The following is a 22,413-nucleotide window of genomic DNA, read 5'->3' as shown; positions in this document are numbered from 1 at the left end:
AAATCTTCCTGAAAAGCCCAAAGTTTTACATGCCCTAATGAATTTTCTTCAAAATGGGACTCACGTGTATTCATTTTGGATATTCTACGTCAAGTAACTAATGGAAATGTAAACTTGGGGAGTGGTTGAAAGTTGGAATAATCAGAACCCTGGAGCTCTATTTCTTAAACTCAGAAACTATTCCTCTGCCTTAGGTCATTTTTTTTTTTTCCTTAGGTCATTTTTGTCTGACTTTTAAATCATGGAGTTTTGGAGTTAGAAGGGCCTCACAGGTCATCCTAATTCCTTCTAATTTAGGATTCTTACCCTATAGCCTCTCTCACAGATTGTACTCACTTGTGTAGCACTGGTGTCAAGGGAATTAATATTTCCCAAGGTAATTTATTCTATCAAACCCCTTTGATTTCAGCAAAGTATTTCTTACATTCAGCTGAAATCAATGTCCCTGTAATATCCCTCATCTGACCTTAGAATTATTTGCATATCTCATGGTCTTTTAGAAGTTGATGTATTAAGCACAAATATTATTATCTATTGGCTTGAATAAGTGTTTTAAAAGGAAAGTGAGGGGACTTCCCTGGCGGTCCAGCGGTTAAGACTCCATACTTCAACTGCAGGGGACAAGGGGTCAATCCCTGGTCGGGGAACTAAGATTCCGCCTGCGTGTGGTGTGGCAAAAAAAAAAAAAAAGAAAGAAAAGTGAGCCATCTTAAGAAGTGTGTGTTGAATGAATGTGGCAGGAGAGGGGTGCCTGCAGAGAGGGGTGTTATAGCCACTAATAAGAGGGTTCTAAAGTGGGGTTGTCATGCCAGCAGTAGACGGCAGAGGGAGCCACACTCCAGAGAGCTTCCACTCAGCTCCTTCCGGGTGGGCGCAGCTGAATCAACTCAACCACTGCTGGTTGAGAATTACGAAGACGCTAGTGGATTTTGCAAAATTTTTGAATTTAAAAAGACCTTAAAGACCATCTACCCTAAACTCTTTGATTTGCCAACTGTTAATCTCCCTTTCAGCTCTCCAGTTAGGCGTTGGATGGCAAACTCGGCTGTAAATTAGAAATGCCGGGGGTGTGTGCCGTAACCTTCACTCCCTGAGATTCTGACTTTAATGGATCTGGGATGGGATCCGGACAAGAGAATTTTAAAAACTCCCCAGGTGAGAAGGCTGAGAATCACTGAGTTGGGACCACAAAGATGAAATGCACGTGTCCACAGGTATTGTATTGGTAAAAGGGGGCAAAAGGAGATGAGAGACCTGGGCCAGTTTCGACACTTTGTTTCCAGTTCTAACCAGTTAATTTAAAAAATTCTAATAAGCCAGTAGCAAAAAGACAAATACTGGATGATTCCTCCCATGTGAAGTACTTTGAGTAATCAAATTCACAGAGACAGAAAGTAGAATGCTGGTGACCAGGGGCTGGGGGGAAGGGGAATGGGGAGTTGTTTAACGGGTAGACTTTTAGTTTTGCAAAATGAAAATGAGTTTCTGTTGTGAATTACACAATTGTTGTGTAATTCACAACAATGTGAACGTAGTTTTTTTTTTGCTGTACGCGGGCCTCTCACTGTTGTGGCCTCTCCCGTTGCGGAGCACAGGCTCCGGACACGCAGGCCCAGCGGCCACGGCTCACAGGCCCAGCCGCTCCGCGGCATGTGGGATCTTTCCGGAACAAGGCACGAACCCGTGTCCCCTGCATCGGCAGGCAGACTCTCAACCACTGTGCCACCAGGGAAGCCCCACAACAATGTGAATGTAGTTATTATTGAACTGTGCGTTTAAAGTGGTAAATTTTGTTACGAATATTTTACTGCAATTTAAATTTTTAAATTGAGGTATAATTGGTATAAAACATTAGTTTCAGGTATACAACATAATGATTTGATATTTGTATATATTGCGAAATGAGCATCACAGTAAGTCTAGTTAATATCCATCAGCATACATAGTTATAAAAAATTTTTTCTTGTGATGAGAACTTTTAAGATCTATTCTCTTAGCAACTTTCAAATATGCAGTACAGTGTTAACTATAGTCACCATGTATATTACATCTGAATGCATAATTTCAAATGTTTAAAAATTATTTTCTAGTGAAAAAATCTTCCCCAAGGTTAAGATTAGTGAGATTTGCAGAAGAAAGGGTTCGACAGGCAGAGCTCCAGTAATCCTAGACCCCTTGGAATAATGTTTTTCTGATGCCATGTAATCTTTTAAATTTAACCTGAAATGATCAATCCGAATTCCTCCCATCATTATTGCTGAAACACATATGGTGAGTTTTGTCCTTTTATACACATTTGAGAGGACTTACACTTTGCCCTTGCTTCACAAGTCCTCAGAATTACAGGACCTGGGCTTCTGGGATAAGCAAAAATGATACGGCTTTGTGACTTCTTTAATTCAGGCCCCGGCAAAGCTGAGAAACATTTTGAGTGATACCAGTATTAGGGTGACCAGTTCGTGCCAGTTTGCATGAGACTTTCTCAATTTTAGTGCCAAAAGTCCCATGTTTTAGGAACCTCTCTGCTCAATGCAAACTGGGACAATTGGTCCTCCTACTAGTAGTCCCAAATCTTAGGGAACAACAACAACAACAAAAAAAAAACGGGAAAGTAGAGGAAGGAAAAAGAAATGGAATAGAAAAAGAGGAAGAGAGAACACAATGGAAAAAGAGAAAGGAAGTATCAGTGGTGTATATGACTTTTGATGGCCCTCAGTCGTTGCCGTGGATTTCTGACTTTTTTTTTTTTTTAGTATTAGGGGTTTTTAAAAATTAAATTTAATTAATTTTTTTATACAGCAGGTTCTCATTAGTCATTAATTTTATACACATCAGTGTATACATGTCAATCCCAATCGCCCAATTCAGCACACCACCATACCCCGCCCCCCGCCCCTGCAGCTTTACCCCCTTGGTGTCCATATGTTTGTTCTCTACATCTGTGTCTCAACTTCTGCCCTGCAAACCAGTTCATCTGTACCATTTTTCTAGGTTCCACATACATGTGTTAATATATGATATTCGTTTTTCTCTTTCTGACTTACTTCACTCTGTATGACAGTCTCTAGATCCATCCACGTCTCAACAAATGACTCATTTTCGTTCCTTTTTATGGCTGAGTAATATTCCATTGTATATATGTACCACATCTTCTTTATCCATTCGTCTGTTGATGGGCATTTAGGTTGCTTCCATGACCTGGCTATTGTAAATAGTGCTGCAATGAACATTGGGGTGCATGTGTCTTTTTGAATTATGTTTTTCTCTGGGTATATGCCCAGTAGTGGGATTGCTGTATCATATGGTAATTCTATTTTTAGTTTTTTAAGGACCCTCCATACTGTTCTCCATAGTGGCTGTATCAATTTACATTCTCACCAACAGTGCAAGAGGGTTCCCTTTTCTCCACACCCTCTCCAGCATTTGTTGTTTGTAGATTTTCTGATGATGCCCATTCTAACAGGTGTGAGGCGATACCTCACTGTAGTCTTGATTTGCATTTCTCTAGTAATTAGTGATGTTGAGCAGCTTTTCATGTGCTTCTTGGCCATCTGTATGTCTTCTTTGGAGAAATGTCTGTTTAGGTCTTCTGCCCATTTTTGGATTGGGTTGTTTGTTTCTTTAATATTGAGCTGCATGAGCTGTTTATATATTTTGGAGATTAATCCTTTGTCTGCTGATTCGTTTGCAAATATTTTCTCCCATTCTGAGGGTTGTCTTTTCGTCTTGTTTATGGTTTCCTTTGCTGTGCAAAAGCTTTGAAGTCTCATTAGGTCCCATTTGTTTATTTTTGTTTTTATTTCCATTCCTCTAGGAAGTGGATCAAAAAAGATCTTGCAGTGATTTATGTCAAAGAGTGTTCTTCGTATGTTTTCCTCTAAGAGTTTTATACTGTCTGGTCTTACATTTAGGTCTCGAATCCATTTTGAGTTTATTTTTGTGTATGGTGTTAGGGAATGTTCTAATTTCATTCTTTTACATGTAGCTGTCCAGTTTCCCCAGCACCACTTATTGAAGAGATTGTCTTTCCTCCATTGCATATCCTTGCCTCCTTTTCATAGATTAGTTGACCATAGGTGCATGGGTTTATCTCTGGGCTTTCTATCTTGTTCCATTGATCTATGTTTCTGTTTTTGTGCCAGTACCATATTGTCTTGATTACTGTAGATTTGTAGTATAGTCTGAAGTCAGGGAGTCTGATTCCTCCAACTCCGTTTTTTTCCCTCAAGACTGCTTTGGCTATTCGGGGTCTTTTGTGTCTCCACACAAATTTTAGATTTTTTGTTCTAGTTCCATAAAAAATGCCATTGGTAATTTGATAGGGATTGCATTGAATCTGTAGATTACTTTGGGTAGTATAGTCATTTTCACAATATTGAGTCTTCCAATCCAAGAACATGGTATATCTCTCCATCTGTTGGTATCATCTTTAATTTCTTTCATCAGTGTCTTATAGTTTTCTGCATACAGGTCTTTTGTCTCCCTAGGTAGGTTTATTCCTAGGTATTTTATTCGTTTTGTTGCAGTGGTAAATGGGAGTGTTTAATTAATTTCTCTTTCAGATTTTTCACCATTAGTGTATAGGAATGCAAGAGATTTCTGTGCATTAATTTTGTATCCTGCAACTTTACCAAATTCATTGATTAGCTCTAGTAGTTTTCTGGTGGCATCTTTAGGATTCTCTATGTATAGTATCATGTCATCTGCAAACAGTGACAGTTTTACTTCTTCTTTTCCAATTTGTATTCCTTTTATTTCTTTTTCTTCTCTGATTGCCGTGGCTAGGACCTCCAAAACTATGTTGAATAATAGTGGTGAGAGTGGACATCCTTGTCTTGTTCTTGATCTTAGAGGAAGTGCATTCAGTTTTTTACCATTGAGGGTGATGTTTGCTGTGGGTTTGTCATATATGGCCTTTATTATGTTGAGGTAGTTTCCCTCTGTGCTCACTTTCTGGAGAGTTTTTATCATAAATCGGTGTTGAATTTTTTCAAAAGCTTTTTCTGCATCTATTGAGATGATCATATGGTTTTTATTCTTCAGTTTGTTAATATGGTGTATCACATTGATTGATTTGCGCATATTGAAGAATCCTTGCACCCCTGGGATAAAGCCCACTTGATCATGGTGTATGATCCTTTTAAAGTGTTGTTGGATTCTGTTTGCTAGTATTTTGTTGAGGATTTTTGCATCTATATTCATCAGTGATATTGGTCTGTAATTTTCTTTTTTTGTAGTATCTTTGTCTGGTTTTGGTATCAGTGATGGTGGCCTCGTAGAATGAGTTTGGGAGTGTTCCTCCCTCTGTTGTATTTTGGAAGAGTTTGAGAAGGATGGGTGTTAGCTCTTCTCTAAATGTTTGATAGAATTCACCCGTGAAGCCATCTGGTCCTGGACTTTTGTTTGTTGGAAGATTTTTAATCACAGTTTCAATTTCATTACTTGTGATTGGTCTGTTCATATTTTCTATTTCTTCCTGGTTCAGTCTTGGAAGGTTATACCTTTCTAAGAATTTGTCCATTTCTTCCAGGTTATCCATTTTGTTGGCATAGAGTTGCTTGTAGTAGTCTCTTAGGATGCTTTGTATTTCTGCTGTGTCTGGTGTAACTTCTCCTTTTTCATTTCTAATTTTATTGATCTGAGTCCTCTCCCTCTTTTTCTTGATGAGTCTGGCTAATGGTTTATCAATTTTGTTTTTCTTCCCAAAGAACCAGCTTTTAGTTTTATTGATCTTTGCTATTGTTTTCTTTGTTTCTATTTCATGTATTTCTGCTCTGATCTTTATGATTTCTTTCCTTCTGCTAACTTTGGGTTTTGTTTGTTCTTCTCTCTCTAGTTCCTTTAGGTGTAAGGTTAGATTGTTTATTTGAGATTTTTCTTGTTTCTTGAGGTAGGCTTGTATAGCTATAAACTTCCCTCTTAGAACTGCTTTTGCTGCATGCCATAGGTTTTGGATCATCGTGTTTTTATTGTCATTTGTCTCTAGGTATTGTTTGATTTCCTCTTTGATTTCTTCAGTGATCTCTTGGTTATTTAGTAACGTATTGTTTAGCCTCCATGTGTTTGTGCTTTTTCTGTTTTTTCCCCTGTAGTTCATTTCTAATCTCATAGCATTGTAGTCAGAAAAGATGCTTGATGGGCTTCCCTGGTGATGCAGTGGTTAAGAATCCTCCTGCCAATGCAGGGGACACGGGTTTGAGCCCTGGTCCGGGAAGATCCCACATGCCGCGGAGCAACTAAGCCCTTGCGCCACAACTACTGAGCCTGCGATCTAGAGCCTGAGAGCCACAACTACTGAGCCCTCGTGCCGCAACTACTGAAGCCCATGCGCCTAGAGCCCGTGCTCTGCAACAAGAGAAGCCACTGCAATGAGAAGCCCACACACCACAACAAAGAGTAGCCCCCGCTCGCCGCAACTAGAGAAGGGCTGTGTGCAGCAACAAAGACCCAAGGCAGCCAAAAGTAAATAAATAAAATAAATAAATTTATTTTAAAAAAAGAAAAGAAAAGATGCTTGATATGATTTCAATTTTCTTAAATTTACTGAGGCTTGATTTGTGATCTATCCTGGAGAATGTTCCGTGCGCACTTGAGAAGAAAGTGTAATCTGCTATTTTTGGATGGAATGTCCTATAAATATCAATTAAATCTATCTGGTCTATTGTGTCATTTAAAGCTTCTGTTTCCTTATTTATTTTCATTTTGGATGATCTGTCCATTGGTGTAAGTGAGGTGTTAAAGTCCCCCACTATTATTGTGTTACTGTCGATTTCCTCTTTTATAGCTGTTAGCAGTTGCCTTATGTATTGAGGTGCTCCTATGTTGGGTGCATATATATTTATAATTGTTATATCTTCTTCTTGGATTGATCCCTTGATCATTATGTAGTGTCCTTCCTTGTCTCTTGTAACATTCTTTATTTTAAAGTCCATTTTATCTGATATGAGTATTGCTACTCCATCTTTCTTTTGATTTCCATTTGCATGGAATATCTTGTTCCATCCCCTCACTTTCAGTCTGTATGTGTTCCTAGGTCTGAAGTGGGTCTCTTGTAGACAGCATATGGATGGGTCATGTTTTTGTATCCATTCAGCAAGCCTGTGTCTTTTGGTTGGAGCATTTAATCCATTCATGTTTAAGGTAATTATTGATATGTGTGTTCCTATGACCATTTTCTTAATTGCTTTGGGTTTGTTTTTGTAGGCCCTTTTCTTCTCTTGTGTTTCCCACTTAGAGAAGTTCCTTTAGCATTTGTTGTAGAGCTGGTTTGGTGGTGCTGAATTCTCTTAGCTTTTGCTTGTCTGTTAAGCTTTTGATTTCTCCATCGAATCTGAATGAGATCCTTGCCGGGTAGAGTAATCTTGGTTGTAGGTTCTTTCTTCCCTTTCATGCCACTCCCTTTTGGCTTGTAGAGTTTCTGCTGAGAAATCAGCTGTTAACCTTATGGGAGTTCCCTTGTATGTTATTTGTCGCTTTTCCCTTGCTGCTTTCAATAATTTTTCTTTGTTTTTAATTTTTGCCAATTTGATTACTGTGTGTCTCGGCGCGTTTCTCCTTGGGTTTATACTGTATGGGACTCTCTGCGCTTCCTGGACTTGGGTGGCTATTTCCTTTCCCATGTTAGGGAAGTTTTCGACTATAATCTCTTCAAATGTTTTCTCTGGTTCTTTCTCTCTCTCTTCTCCTTCTGGGACCCCTATAATGCGAATGTTGTTGCGTTTAATGTTGTCCCAGAGGTCTCTTGGGCTGTCTTCATTTCTTTTCATTCTTTTTTCTTTATTCTGTTCCACAGCACTGAATTCCACCATTCTGTCTTCCAGGTCATTTATCCGTTCTTCTGCCTCAGTTATTGTGCTATTGACTCCTTCTAATGTAGTTTTCATTTCAGTTATTGTATTGTTCATCTCTGTTTCTTTCTAGGTCTTTGTTAAACATTTCTTGCATCTTCTCAATCTTTGCCTCCATTCTTTTTCTGAGGTCCTGGATCATCTTCACTATCATTATTCTGAATTCTTTTTCTGGAAGGTTGCCTATCTCCACTTTAGTTGTTTTTCTGGGGTTTTATCTTGTTCCTTCATCTGGTACATAGCCCTCTGCCTTTTCATCTTGTCTATCTTTCTGTGAATGTGGTTTTTGTTCCACAGGCTGCAGGATTGTAGTTCTTCTTGCTTCTGCTGTCTGCCCTCTCGTGGATGAGGCTATCTAAGAGGCTTATGTAAGTGTCCTGATGGGAGGGACTGGTGGTGGGTAGAGCTCAGATTTCTGTCTCTTGCTTTCAGTTTATTATGGGTGTGATTACCACCAGCATTATATAGTAAAAACTAATACTTGTAAATACATGTATATGACACTATGCTAGTGTTTTTACCAGTACTATGACATTTCTTTCCAAATATAATTATGTAATAGATAAATGCTGTTATTATCATCCCTATAGTAAGAAGCTTCACTGAAGATTTTTGTTTTCTCAGGTCTAAAAGAAAGTCACCTTGACTTTCCTAAGAGGTTAAATTTTGGAGTATTAAAGGTTGCTCTCTTCACCTGGAGATAATCAGGGTAGGTGCAGTTAAGTGTGAGCTGGTTACTCTATTTTCAGAAAAGGAGTATGATCAAAACCTTTTAGGGGGTGGGGCCCCCAGGAGACACTAAAGGCAGCTACCCTTAGAAGGGTGAGCAGTGACCAGCTGTATTATTCTGGAAAAAAGATGTAACGAGATCCTTTGTGCTTTAAGAATTGACTAGGAGGGGCCACCTGACCCCTGGCTGTGTGGATCCCTGGGGAGAGAAAGGAAGCAGAGGTTCCAAATCTATGAGGGCAAGGGCCTACCCAAATCTGAGAAGCCTTGGAGGACAGCTAATCCAAAGTATCCAGCTCTAAGAACTGTAACCCTGGAAATCCATGCAAGGCATCACTGAAGCTGGACCAAGCCCTGGGAAGCCGATTGTCCTCCCTGGAAAATCCTCAGCAGCCCACCCGGGAACCTGGATTTGTAGTACTGCAAGGTTTGATGGACTGTGTAGGACGCTGTCAACAGTGACACCATGTGGCAGTGAGAAGCAAAGGCAGGAGCAGGCTAAGCCTCCAGGGTCTCCAAGGTGGACCAAGTCCGAATGACCCCCTTCCTCCCTCCTGTTTAGGATTCACTGTTCCACAGAGCACTGGGGCCATGAGGTGGGGTTTGCAGATATGAGACCGCTACAGACCTGATGCAGCTGATCCCAAGACACTGAAACGACTGAAGATTCCCAGATGAGGCAACTCCATACTCTTCTTTCTAACTTATTTCCCCAAGTGCTCAATTCAGAAAAGTGAATAATGTCTATTACTCACATGATGAGAGAGCAGTGGCTAGTATATTTAGTAGGAAAATTGAAGCAGAGAAGGTCATTTTGGAGGGCTGCTGTTTTGCAAAATCAAACGGGGTATTTCCAAGCTCCCCCCGGGAAGCCTTCCTTGATCCTGAGTTAGGTGTTCTCCTAAGGGCCTGTACTTCCCCATTCATAGCATTTAAGGTGCAATTGTGCTTTCCTGTTGACGTGCTCTAGCTTGTAGCAGCAGGGACAGTATTTTGTTCACCATTGTATCCCTGCTGCTTTGTATGTGTTGAAACCAAAGGATTATATTATAGCTAATCCATAACCCAGACTCAGGAAAGGTCTGGCAAGAATGAGACAGTTTTTTCACTTTGATGCCTGATGCTGTGTTCTTTCTATCTGGTGTCTTCAATTTGGAAGGCTGTGGACCTGTATCTGGAAGTCTGGACTTTAGTTTTGAAGGCAAGTCAGAAAGGCTGCTTCCTGAACTAATGCACCACCTGCCCTGGGCTGTTTGGTTATGCTACCAACTTGACATTCTTTTCATAGAGATTGTTCTCAAAGTGCAACTATGTGACTTAATAAAAACTTTCAGCAGTGACACAGAAGAGAAATACTTTCAGAGGTCATAAAATCACTTTTACTTTTTATCATTTCCAACATTTCAGTAACCCATACATGACTGATGTTGGAGAAAAGACCTGGTTTTACAATCCTTCATGTCTTCTCTAGCGGGTGAATATAATCTTTCCAAAGAACAGAGAAGGAAGCTCAATCATATAGTGAACATTGTCACCGGAGGAGTCCTCCTGAAGCTTAAAGGGAAGTTTGCAGACATATAAAAATATATACTTCTTTATGTAAAAGAATAAACATTGGAACTCTAACCTAAGAGCTTGTACAGGTAAAAAAAAATTAATATGTTTAGTGTGAACTCACAGATGATTTACTCTATAATGGATTATGAAAAGGAATTCAGAGATGCTTGGAGCTCAATTTCATGGAAGAACTCTACCTTCCATTTCAGGGACAGAACACTGGGCTAGGAAAGCTGCATGTCTGACCCAGTGTGGAATGTCTTATGATTTGTATACTCCTCTATGGCACACAATAGATGGTTAGTGAGTTGAAGCCTAACCAGACACTGAGCCTTAATGATGTCATCAAGCTCAGCTCTGGGAGCCAGCATTCCAGAACCCCAGGCTAGGAGAGCACAGGAATGTGTAGGCGGGAATCAGGTTCTGATTCCTCGCCCTTTGTTTGGTATTGACTCCCTTCAAACTCCAGTCCCCAGACTAAGAAATTGGTTCCCACTTAGTCATGAGGAAACCATGAGAAATGAGTTGTATTTCAGAGATATTTCTGGCTATCTCTTCAGTCTGATGTTTGGGAGCAAAGGGCAGTGGGAATGGGGGTGACAAGGCACAGGCAGGATCTTCTTTTCTGAATCTGAGAGTGGACTGGTAAATCACACAGCAAGGAGCAAGAGGCCCTCTCACCAGTTAACACTGAGACTGAATTCCTACTCAGAGGAGCGGAGCTTGTGGGTGGATTGGATCCACAGGACATGAGGGCCTGTTTCAGGACACAAAGGATAATGTCTCTTCCTTTCTCTTCTACTCCCTCTTCCCTCTCTCAGGAAACCCCAGTAGTAGAGGGTGCCTTCAACCAAATAGCTCTTTCTAACTAACAGTTCTGTGCGATGTGCTTTTCTGCTTGTTGAACAGCAAACTGGCTTTCCTCCTCTTTGTTCTTCTCCTTCTGCCTATAGGGCAAGTTCCTCCTCTCTATCTTGCAGGGCCGATAGTTCAAATACAGTGCTATGATGATTACGCCCACTCCAAGGATGACAATAATAATGACGAAGATGGTGGAACTGACTCCTTCATCCAGTCCTGCCCAAGCACAGAAGACAGAGAATTGGGAGTGATCGAGGGCAGGAGAATCGCCCCACCCCAGCCCACAAGGCCCATTTGTCAGTCTCACCCTCCCCAGCCCACCGAAATCTTTCTTCTTTCCATGTTTGTTTAAGAATCCCAGCCCCTGGGGGATTTCCATCCTGGGCCTGGCAGCAGGGGAGCTGCAGTCACCTTGAACAATGACAGCAATGTCTTTGCTGACAGAGCCCAGCGGTTAGTGGCTGTGCAGCAGTAGGTTCTAGAGTGGCCCTGGGTTGCCTTCTGTGGCACTTCAAGGTCAAAGATCGTTCCATTCCAGGTACACGACAAGATTGGTGTCGGGTTTCCCTTTGGGACACAGGCAAGCATCTGCTCCATCCCTTCCAACCAGGTCTGATTGCCAGGGCAACCAGATTCCTCTAATCGTGGCTTGTCTGGAAAAACAGGTCCCCAGAGGGGCCAGCTCAGGGCGCCACATTCCCTTGTCTCCATCATGCTCGGCTCCCTGTCCCTCCCCTAATCCAGACGCTGTGTCTCCTCCACCCAATAGCTTTCTTTCCCAAGGGGAGGACCATCAGTTCCCTGCTTTGAGCTACTCTTTTCCCTCCTTGGACGAGACTGAGATGCAGCACAGGGCATTTTAATGGATTAAGACTAAATGAACTGAACTGCTTGGTCAATGATGGCCCTGGGGTCCCTGCTTCCCATCTTTGCTTCTCAGTGAGTGAGAACATGGGTAGGGGTGAACCCAGAGACAACGATTTTTCTACTTTTCAAAATACAAGTTTTTATGAGGAAATTTCCCTCCTCAGCATAGGCTCCAACTATCACTTCCTATGTTCTCAGCCTTTGGCCCTCAACTAATACTGCCTGATCACTTTAACCACTTTTTCTTTTCTCTTCCTGGTTTCCCCCTAGGGTTCTCCCTACTCACTTTCCTAGGGGTAAGGTAAGCTTGAAGAGCTTTAATTTTATTTTCTCCTTTTTTTTTTTAAATGAGAAAAAGGTGGCAACTCTAATAATGAAGCTGCTGGCCAAGATCTCTGGAAATGGAACACTAATCATCCTTGTTTTGACAAGAAAGATCAGGCTTCTACTCACATAAGACATGGAGTTGGATCACAGTGGTTTTGCTCAACCGCTGACCCTGAACCTCCAAAGAGGCCTCACAGGAGAAATTTCGGCCATCATCTTCCTCCCTGGCGGTAAATAAAAGCCAGGCAGGCTCCCCAGGGGCAGGGAGATCTGGGGCTCCCTGAAGCCGACAAGTAGGGCTGGGTGATGTTAATACATGCCCTGAGCAGGTCACGTTAATTTCTGTCCCTGCCAATGGGTGTAATTCTTCTATCTCCAGGATTGGCAGAGGGAAGCCTATAAAGAAAGGAAAAAGGGAATGAAACATATTTCTCAAAACTGACAGCCACTTCTGTGCTCTTGCTGCTGGTGGCACCCCTCAGGGCAGGCGGAGAGCAGGGGAAAGGCTCTGGATACCGGTACTGCTTCTGTGCTGACTGGCGGGAGCGACGAGATGCTGTGGGAATTTGCGAGCTTCTCCTGTAACAAGTGCCGCATGCACGTATCTGGCTATGCCTCTGCTGCAAGGATAGCGAGATGTCTTTTCATCTTACACATTTCCTCCTCACTTCAAATCATTGTTCCTAGGAATAAGTTCAAGCATTCAGAATCACTCTGTAAGTATGATGGCCTAAGGAAACAGGGTGAAGGCTAGATAGAACTACTGCCTCAGCGCATCCCTGCGCTTAGAGAAAGATGAAAACTAATGTTCACTTTGGAGTATACCTAGCAAAGATTAGTAGGGAAATTTGCAGTTGAATCACCAAGGCTTTACTGTGGACATTTTCAATGGCAGAGAACTGTCAAGGGAAGGGAAGAGGCAGGTCACTTACTATAGACTCTCTTGTTGGCTCTCTTGTTTTGTGTTCCATCGGACCCAGAGATACAAGGCAAGACAGCTCCTGATCACCAGTCTCCATGGCCCGAACACTGGCATTGGCCCATACTGTGTCTCCCTCCCAGGAGAGGAAGGGCCTAAGCTCCTGGTCTCCCAGGAACATGCGGATCATTACCTCTTCAGCTGGGAACACCCTAGCCACCTCACAGCTCATGGTCTCTGCCATCCCAGCTTCCAGAAGTGAAGAGACCCAGATTTGGGGGCTCTGAGAGAATTCTGCCAAGAAATGAGGAAAAGGAAAGAAAGGAGAAAAGCCATGATAAATCACATGTCATATAGGACCCCACAATGTAGGGAGTGGGGCTAGAAGCTCTCTGTCCCTCACAGTGAGTTTAAAACTCAAGTCAAGGTGGAGCTCAATTACCCTTACACCCTCATCCTAAACACTATGGGAAATGAGGGCCAAAGGCCAAGGTAAGCTGAGGAAACTGAGCCCCAGGATTCCTTCCACACCTGGGCTCTGACTCACCAAAGATTCGGAGCACCTTGAGGGCTGAGCTGCTGCAAAAGAGCCCTCCACCATGTGAACTCAGGTCCAGTTCTGCATGGCAGGAGAAATTGCACCTGTCATCCTCCCTTTGGGCTTTGACACTGATGGTGACCTCAGCTCTTTGGGAGGCCACAGCCAAGCTCCTAAAATTCTTTCTATGTAGTTCTTGGTTATCCTGGAGAAGGGTAAGGGTGAGGTTTTCCAGGGGTGTGACACTGGGCACGTGGCATGTCACTGTAAAGGCGTCATCCACAGCCACCCATTCAGGCTGCAGCTCCATGATCACTTGCGCTGGTGGCTCTTTAAGACAGAAAGGTGGGCTTGATGAGAGAAAGATACTCAACTCTCCAGAAAGAACTAGTATAGGACAGGAAGCCTGTGACAGAAGGTGACCACTACTCTTAAACCATCTGATGAACAGTGTCAGCTTTCTGCCCTAGATGAGATGAGTTAGCCTTCTTCGTCCCATCAAAGGTGGGTAAAGCCAAGAAATGTTAACTGGTGAGGGGCCCCCTGCTTTGATAGTTGCTGCCATTCTGGAGAGCTTTTCTCTCTTACCAGAGGTGCTTCAGAGGCACGAGCAACTTCTGAGGAGCTTCTTACCGTCACACAAAAACGACACCCTAGCTAACCAAGCTCTGACACCCCAGAGATCACACTTATTCTTATGGATACATCTTTGCCAATGCTATTTGCCTACCTGAGAGAGGCTCCTCGCCCATTCCCATCACTTCAAAACCTAACCATTTGCAGGAATGAAGCTCAAGGGCCTCCTTTTCTGTGGAGACTTCTCCAGCTGCCCCAGCCTACAAAGACCCCGCTTTCCCTAATCCCTGTTTATTCTAAAAATTTGTGACAAATAATTCAACAATGATTTTATATTTTTTTGATAACTTATAAATTAGCATCATTAGCAAATGCCTCCTGTATTTGAACATATTCTCAAAAGCACAGATGTCTGGATGCGCTCTATGGTCTGCTCCTCATTTAAAGGCCTACACCAAAGGGAAAGAGAAATAATTGGCTCTAGAATCCCTACAGTAGGACAGAAATCTTTATTAAGGGCCACAATTCTCTCCCCTAAAATAAGTCTCTTTCTAATTATTCCCTAAAGAAGGCACAGTCATGTTCCCCCACTCTTCCCTTCCTCCCCAGCCCTCAGCCCCACTCACGGTACACAGTGACGCCAAGGCTTATGTCCTTTTGGATCCCTGCACAAGAGAAGAAGCACTGCAGGATGGAATTCTGTGTGACGTCTTCCAGGAGAAACTCCTTCCACTGAGGCCCTTTGCCCACCTGGGTTTTCTTTAATAAAGTCTCAATTCCACTGGGTCCCAGGTCTGGACAGGTGGTGCTGCAGTTGACCATTAGGGACTGCCCATACTTTACACGGGCCTGATGTGGCCAAACAGAAACCCCAAATAGGTCTTCTGCAGCCCCTGAAAAGGTCAACCACATATGCCAAAGACTCTGGTGAGGACCACAAGACCCAAGAAAGAAAATACAGAGCCTATTCTATCTAGTTACAGGTTAGAGAATAGGAAACCTACCCTGAATAAAAAGGTACAGGGGACAAACAAGAAAAAGACCCTTAAGGAACAAGTTAGAATCCTGACTCTACCACCATTCCCTCCTCTCAACATCTTTCTTGGGATCTCGATTTCTCTAATAGTGTCACCATGGAAACTATGGCGTTGCTAAAAATCATGCCCAGGAAACCATTCTCTTCCTAAACTTCCAGAAATCTTGGAAACTTCCAGAATTGGCTGCTGAGGGCCCTCATGGGGTAAGTAGACCCCTGAAAAAAAAGAGCTTTGTTACTTATACCTCAAAGCAGTGTTTCTCAAATTATGGTCTAAGAATTGCCTTCACCAGAATTATGCTGGAATGCTTGTAGATTGCAGATTCCAGCTCCACCTCAGACTGAATGATTAAGAATTTGTGAAGGCAGGACCTGGAAACACTCAAGGGAACAAAACAAGCACTCCTGGTGACCTTTGTGCACACCAAATTATGGGAACCACTGGTATAAACGTGACTCCCAGGGTCACTCATTTCCATGGAACTTTTCACCTCTTCTTCTCAAAGTGAGACTATTCCATTTTGCTTTGGTGCTAAGGCAACAGATGTTTTTGGATGCTTAAGAGTTTAGTCTGTTAGGGAACTCTTCTCAGGAACAGTGAGAGAGACATCAGGTAAGTTTTAAATGTCTGATATAGGTGAGGGGCACAGTGTCCCGAAAACGTCCCTTACCGGTCCCCTTTAGCTATTCCATGTCCACCATCTACTTCATCTCCCAAATACTAGTCCCTTCTGGGAATACACAGCTCTTGCAGCAATGTTACCCACTAAGGCTCCAGTTCCTTTCTTGCCATCTGGAGAACTCGTTCTTCACAACTGCACTATGGGCCCTGTCCTATCGAGATCCTATTGTAGCTCATCGTGACATAAAAGATGGCAACAAAGAAGTAAAAATATTCCCGAGAGCAGAATAGGACAGTCCAGGGGCAGCAGGGAGCCAAGCAGAGAAGGTATATTTCTTAGAGAGGGTTTTTTCTGATGGTCTATTATCCTGTCCCTTAATGTGGGTTTTCCCAGTTACAAGCCGGAAACACCTATGATTCTGTGTCCTAGATCCAAGAAATAGGACTCTCTCCCAAGGGTCCAGATGAGTGAATACTAAAGTGTCACCCCACTCAGGATTTCCTAACCTCTTTCTCATTGACCTGTGCCCTAGCACATACTAGCTAAAGAAACTTTCCCAAATAGCCTCACCTGGGCAAGGAATCAGGGCCAGCAGGGCCCAGACACCAAACAGTAGCATTTCCATCCTTATGAGAAGGGCCAAAAGTTGGAGAGAAAGAAAGGAGACAGCAATGCTGGAGAAAGTGACAAAAAAAGAGAAAAAGGATATAGGAAATTCTTTCTTTGATACTGTTCAAAGTTAGCTCCTTCCCTAAAAGCTTGCATGGTCTGGAGAAATTGTAGCAAGAGTATCAGTGGTATGGAGGTACGAAAAGAAATTCTTGCATCTATTTCAGTTTGGTTTATGTGCATAGCAAAAAGACATAGGAAAATATGAGAAATAATGAAGGAGATATGAAATTAAGTGAGATTCCTATATAAGCTTGTATTGCACTTACCTGTTTACATGTTTGCCTCTGTTTGAGTCAATAGAAGATGGCTGTTAGCATAGACATATGAAAAGTGAGGTTTAGAGAGATGAAATTTGGCAGTGTTTATCTGGCAGTCCAGTGGAAAGTGACCCTGAATCTAGAAAACATGTTCACTCAAGTCCTGTTCTCTTATGGGAGAAATGCTTCTTCAGGACTCTCTCTTCATGACCTCTATGAAATATCCCTCAAGATAATCCATCTCTTTCTGATCTACCTCCAGGTTCACCAAGCAACATTTGGATTACTACTTTGGCTTCGTTAAATCTTAAGTATCCACTTCTTTTCTCTGCCAATCCATACCAAGTTTTTCTTTCAAAACCCCATTCAAGCAAATTTCTTCTAAGAAAGGACTTTCTTGACTAATCCTATCCCACTTCATAATCCCTCACTTATTACACATTACCTGTACCTCACTTTATGCCAAACACGATTTCTGAAGCTATGTATATTAAAATGTAATTCACCTCAGTGCATTATTTTAATGATGTAATCATTACTGTACTAGGAATTCTTTAAGAACAAGAGATAATACTTTCATCATCTTGCATCTCCAGCACCTAGCACAGTGCCTAGCATATTATGGATATTCCATAAATGAGTGACTATCCTCTAATTCTCCATTTTAATTTTCATACACTGGGTTGTGTACAAGTCTACCTTTACTTGTATGCTGGTCTGAAAGAGAGTTGTTTTTTTTTTTTTGGTCTTTTTTATACACGCATAAAACAATAGGCATATCAAAATTTACACTCCCAAGTAAATGCTACCATTCAAAACAATCACTTTGGGAGGCTATAAATTTAATCCAGTGATGACACTATTATTCAAAACATTTTTGGGAAGTGATTTAGAACTGGCTTTTAAGCTACATAAGAAATATCAGTCTCTTTATTAAGCTATTCTGTTGGGTTGGCCAAAAAGTACCTTTGGTTTTTAAGTAAAAATAAAAGACACATTTTTCATTTTTACCAAGAACTTTGTTGAACAATGTATTCACCCTTTTGTTCCAATACCTTCTGCCATTTTTCAGGCAACTTCATAATTCCATCTTCCCAAAACTTTTTATCTTTTTGAGCAAAGAACTGTTCCAGGTGCCTTTTACAGTCTTCCAGGGAATTGAATTTTCTTCAATTAAGAGGATTTTGTAAAGACCAAAATAAATAGAAATCCGAAGGTGCAATGTCTGGTGAATACGGCAGATGAATCAGAACTTCCCAGCCAAGCTGTAACGGTTTTTGCCTGGTCATCAAGGAAACATGCAGTCTTGCCTTATCCTGATGGAAGATTATGCATTTTCTGTTGACTAATTCTGGACGCTTTTCGTCAAGTGCGGCTTTCAGTTGGTCTAACTGGGATGGAATTAATCATTTGGTTTTCCAGAAGGAGCTCATAATAGAGGACTCCCTCCCAATCCCACCGTATACACAACATCACCTTCTTTGGATGAAGACCGGACTTTGGTGTGGTTGGTAGTGGTTCATTTCGCCTGCCCCACGATCTCTTCTGTTCCACATTATTGTACAGTATCCACTTTTCATCTCCTCTCACAACTTGTTTTAAAAACAGAACATTTTCATTACGTTTAAGTAGAGAATTGCATGCATAAATATGGTCAAGAAGGTTTTTTTCACTTATGTGGAACCCAAACATCAAAGCAATTCGCATAACCAAGCTGGTGCAAATGATTTTCAACCCTGATTTGGATATTTTGAGTATGTGGGCTATCTCCTGCATGGTTTAACGTTGATTGTTCTCAATTAATGTCTCGATTTGATCACTATCAACTTCATCTGGTCTACCTGACCATGGAGCAGCGTCCAGCGAGAAATCTCCAGCACGACACTTTGCAAACCACTTTTGATACTTTCAATCAGTCTCAGTACGTTCTCCATACACTGCACAAATCTTTTCTTGCATTTCGCTTGCGTTTTTACTTTTCTTGAAATAATAAAGCATAATATGCCAAAAATGTTGCTTTTTTCTTCCATCTTCAATACTAAAAGGCTACACAAAAATTCACCAACTTTGATAAGTCTTTTTTTAAATGCACGCTGATATTGACAGCTGTCACATACAATCTAACATAATTGTTTCCAATGAAGTTAAAGACAACTAAGTGCTACTAGAGCCATCTTACGGTTAAAAAAACCAACAAACCTTTTGGCCAACCCAATATTATTCTTTGGACAAAAGTGATATTACTCAGTCACCTTATTCCCCAAACTTAGCTCTGAGTAACTTACATCTCTTTCAAAGGAAGACCTCCTAACATGAAGAGATTCTACATAAAGTAACCTCAGACTCTGAAGGGCATTTCAAAACAAGTGTTTTGAGTAACAACAGCTCTGCTGAAAAGAGTACAAAAGCCCCAGTTGGGACTACTTATATTCATACATTCTTTCAGCAAACAATTATCGAGCCAGGCTTGTAGTAAGGTGTTGAAGTTACCAAGATTTATCCTATGACATAGGAATTCCTGGTAGTTGGAGGGAAAGACAAATGTAAATACAATTAACAATATACTGTGCCGAATGTTATCATAAATATTGAGAGGGAGTAAAATGAGAATTAAATGAGTTAATTCAAGTGTTCAGTCCAACTATTGGCACCTAAGTCTTCAATAAATGTGATGATGGTGATTGTGCTGTTCTTTGATGCTGCTGATAATGACAAGCAAATTGATCAGGGAGCATTGAGGAGGGAATCATTACTTCTCTCTGAAGGAGTTGAGACGGTCTCTCAGAAAGGTCCCCTTTGAGCTGCATTTTCTATTATGTGCAGAAGTCTGTTAAAGCATGAAGTGATATGGAGAAGAGGTCAGGCCAGGCTTATTTGAGAAAATTAGAGAAGTTCATCCTCGTTTTCCCTGTGGCATGTTATGATCAGGTACTGAAACATGAAATTTTATATTCATTTTCTTAATGAAAAAGAAAGTGGCATCCCTAATGGGAAACAGTTTTTAAATCTTGAAATCCCTTTTGCTCACTCTGTAGACTATACCTAAATTAAAGGTTTAAACTGTCGGCTATTCTAGGCCTGTACTCCAGCCACTAAAGGGTTGCAGGGAGAGTGGTGGGCAATGAGGGGAGGGTGGCAAACATGCATGTGCTGTTGGATGGCTTTGGCTGTGTAGCCGAACTGGACTTCCTGTCAGAGTTTGGGATGCTCACCATCCATTTACATCCCAGGGGTTCTTGCAGTTTCTTACACACACCTGAGTCACATCCCACCCTTTGAACACTGTCTCTTCGCTATGCCTGGAATTTGCTTCCTCATTCCTGAACACTCTTTCACCCAGTTCAATGTGTCTTTTCAACGAAGCCCACTGTGACCAGCACTTTTCAACCCCGGGTGCCCAGGCCGCATCCCAGCACACCCTCGGTCGATGCTGCTGCTTTCTTTTCCCCCAGCAGCACCACCTTCTACCACACTCCCCCTGACCCCTTAGGCCTGGGAGTCTGGTCTACTTCCGGCCTGGACTGTAAGCCCCATGAGGGCAGGGCCTTTTTCACTGATGGATCCCAAGCACCCAGAATGGCTGTAGGTGTTCAACGACTATAAACGAATGAATTAATGAACTAGATAAATTATTTACAAATCTTTGAGTGAGGGGCTGCGCCCACCCCTCGGATACAGAGCCCAGTCAGTTGTGGCTCGGCAGGAGTTTCCCGTGCAGTGTGTACACAACGTGGCTCTGAGCCCAACAGGCCATGAAGCCTTTTAAAGGTGGTTGGTATTTTACATTTTTTAACTATGTGGGGGAAATACTTCAATGAGTGATCCTCAAAAATTCCGGAGTGTGAGGAGGTGAAGCCCACCAGGAGGCCAGACCCCCACAGATTTGACAGGAAAGCTGGGAGAAGACCCCAGCATGAATCTAAGCAAAGAAAACAAGACCCAAGTTCTCACTGAGGGCCGCTCCTTGCTGCCCCACCTGCTCCTCGCCTCGCCCGCTTCACTCTCAGGCGCCCGCCACGCGCTCCGACCGTTTGGTAGGCACAGCCGGGCGGGCGCGCACGAAGACGCTCCTGGCCGGAGGATTTGCCTGATCTGCCTAGAAACTCGTGACGTCTACGCAGAAGCTTAGCGAGAATTGGCTGAGACAGGCGGGGCGGGCCGGAAGCTAGGACGACAGGAGGGGGTAACGGGGAAGATGAGAGTAGGGAAGCCTGTATCCTGCTTGGCAGAGAGCACATATTTGACTCAAGGTAATGGCTACTACATAAAAAAAAACCGTGAAAACAAAATGGAAATGGTGGTTGTAGCAAATAATGGCTCTGTAAGGAAAACAAGGGGTTGTCGGCACCCCCCTGCCTGTTCGTCTGGTGGTGCGTCCTGAACACGTGAGGCTCCCGCGCGGGAGTGGGCTGCGCGCGCAGCCTCCTTCTCGCATTGGCCCTCCGAGCGGGCTCGTCTGTGGACTTCGGCTAGGCCCTCGCACAAAATCCTGCTGGGACTCCACCAGGCTCTTCCTGGGTGGGCTGGGAAAGGGGTTCGGAGGCACGCCTTGCCACTGTCTGAAAAGTCTTTCCGGCGCCTCGCCCCCTGTTTCTATACCCCGCTCTCCACATAGAAGTAACACGCTTGAGGGAACTAGCGGTTCGGGCCTCACTTCCTACCAAAGGTGCTTGCGCCCTTGCTCCCGCCCAGGGCTTATCAATAAGCTATAAAAATTAAGGTGAGCTTGTAAATCCTCTTTTGTTGCCTCTTTTCACCCCGGGTCCCTTTTCCTTAGCTTCCATGTCTGACGTCTCCCGAGGGTCGTGTCTCAGAAACCTTTCCCTGAGCCCAGATAGGGCCGTTCACATCGGCACCTTTTTGCGGCTTTGGATCTCCCGTAGTCGTTGGTCTGACCGTGAGGCATGGGCTGAGTTTCTTGGTGAAGTGAAATTTGAAGATTTGGGAGGTTTTTTTAGGAGGGCAGTTATTAGGTGCATCCACTATCTCCTTTAATAGAACTCCTTTCCAGCGAGGAGGCAGTCCTTTTAACCCGATTTCGTGAGTGAGGAAACAGACTTGGAGAGGCCTCACTAATCCTTGTATGGGGGAGGCAGGCCGGGAAATTATTAATGTTGACAGTTTTGGTGACAAGTATAAGTCTTTTTTTTTTTTTTTAATTTATCTTTGGCTGCGTCTGGTCTTAGTTGCTGCCTGTGGGCTTTCTCTAGTTGCGGCTACCGGGGGCCACTCTTCGTTTCGGTGCGTGGGCTTCTCATTGCGGTGGCTTCTCTTCTTGCGGAACAAGGTCTCTAGGCACGCGGGCTGAGCAGTTATGGCGCAGGGGCTTAGTTGCTCTGCGGTATGTGGGATCTTCCCGGATCAGGGCTGAAACCCATGTCTCCTGCATTGGCAGGCAGCTTCCTAACCACTGCACCACCAGGGAAGTCCTGACCAGTATAAGTCTTAAGAACCTTTTTTTCTTTTTTTCAGCTGCCTGTCTTGTGTCCTAGTACCACTGCCTCCTCTCCTTCCATACTGACAGTTTGAGGGAGAGTGTTGGATAGAATAGAAGCTTGGGGGCTAAACAAGCCAATGAATCCCTCAAAAATGTCCTACTAGCTT

At 42.9% G+C, this 22,413-nt stretch overlaps 1 protein-coding gene and 1 long non-coding RNA gene across 2 annotated transcripts; one reads left to right on the top strand and one right to left on the bottom strand.

Moving 5' to 3' along the window:
- The first annotated feature begins 894 nt into the window (after positions 1-894).
- On the top strand, positions 895-19,361 carry LOC141277288 (uncharacterized). Its single transcript, XR_012328383.1, has 3 exons — positions 895-1,155; positions 15,348-15,461; positions 17,072-19,361. It is a non-coding gene; the product is annotated as an uncharacterized lncRNA (long non-coding RNA).
- On the bottom strand, positions 9,949-16,577 carry LOC101325500 (intercellular adhesion molecule 1). The gene is given in 8 exon segments (XM_019944342.3): positions 9,949-11,210; positions 11,406-11,447; positions 11,450-11,647; positions 12,315-12,584; positions 13,117-13,401; positions 13,655-13,975; positions 14,848-15,114; positions 16,451-16,577. Coding segments are annotated over 8 exon segments (1,647 nt in total). The 5' UTR covers positions 16,506-16,577; the 3' UTR covers positions 9,949-11,001.
- Positions 19,362-22,413: the final 3,052 nt, after the last annotated feature.

The sequence above is a fragment of the Tursiops truncatus genome, chromosome 20, assembly GCF_011762595.2.
Source record: "Tursiops truncatus isolate mTurTru1 chromosome 20, mTurTru1.mat.Y, whole genome shotgun sequence".
Classification (NCBI taxonomy): domain Eukaryota; kingdom Metazoa; phylum Chordata; class Mammalia; order Artiodactyla; family Delphinidae; genus Tursiops; species Tursiops truncatus.
This window is presented reverse-complemented; position numbering and strand designations above follow the sequence as displayed.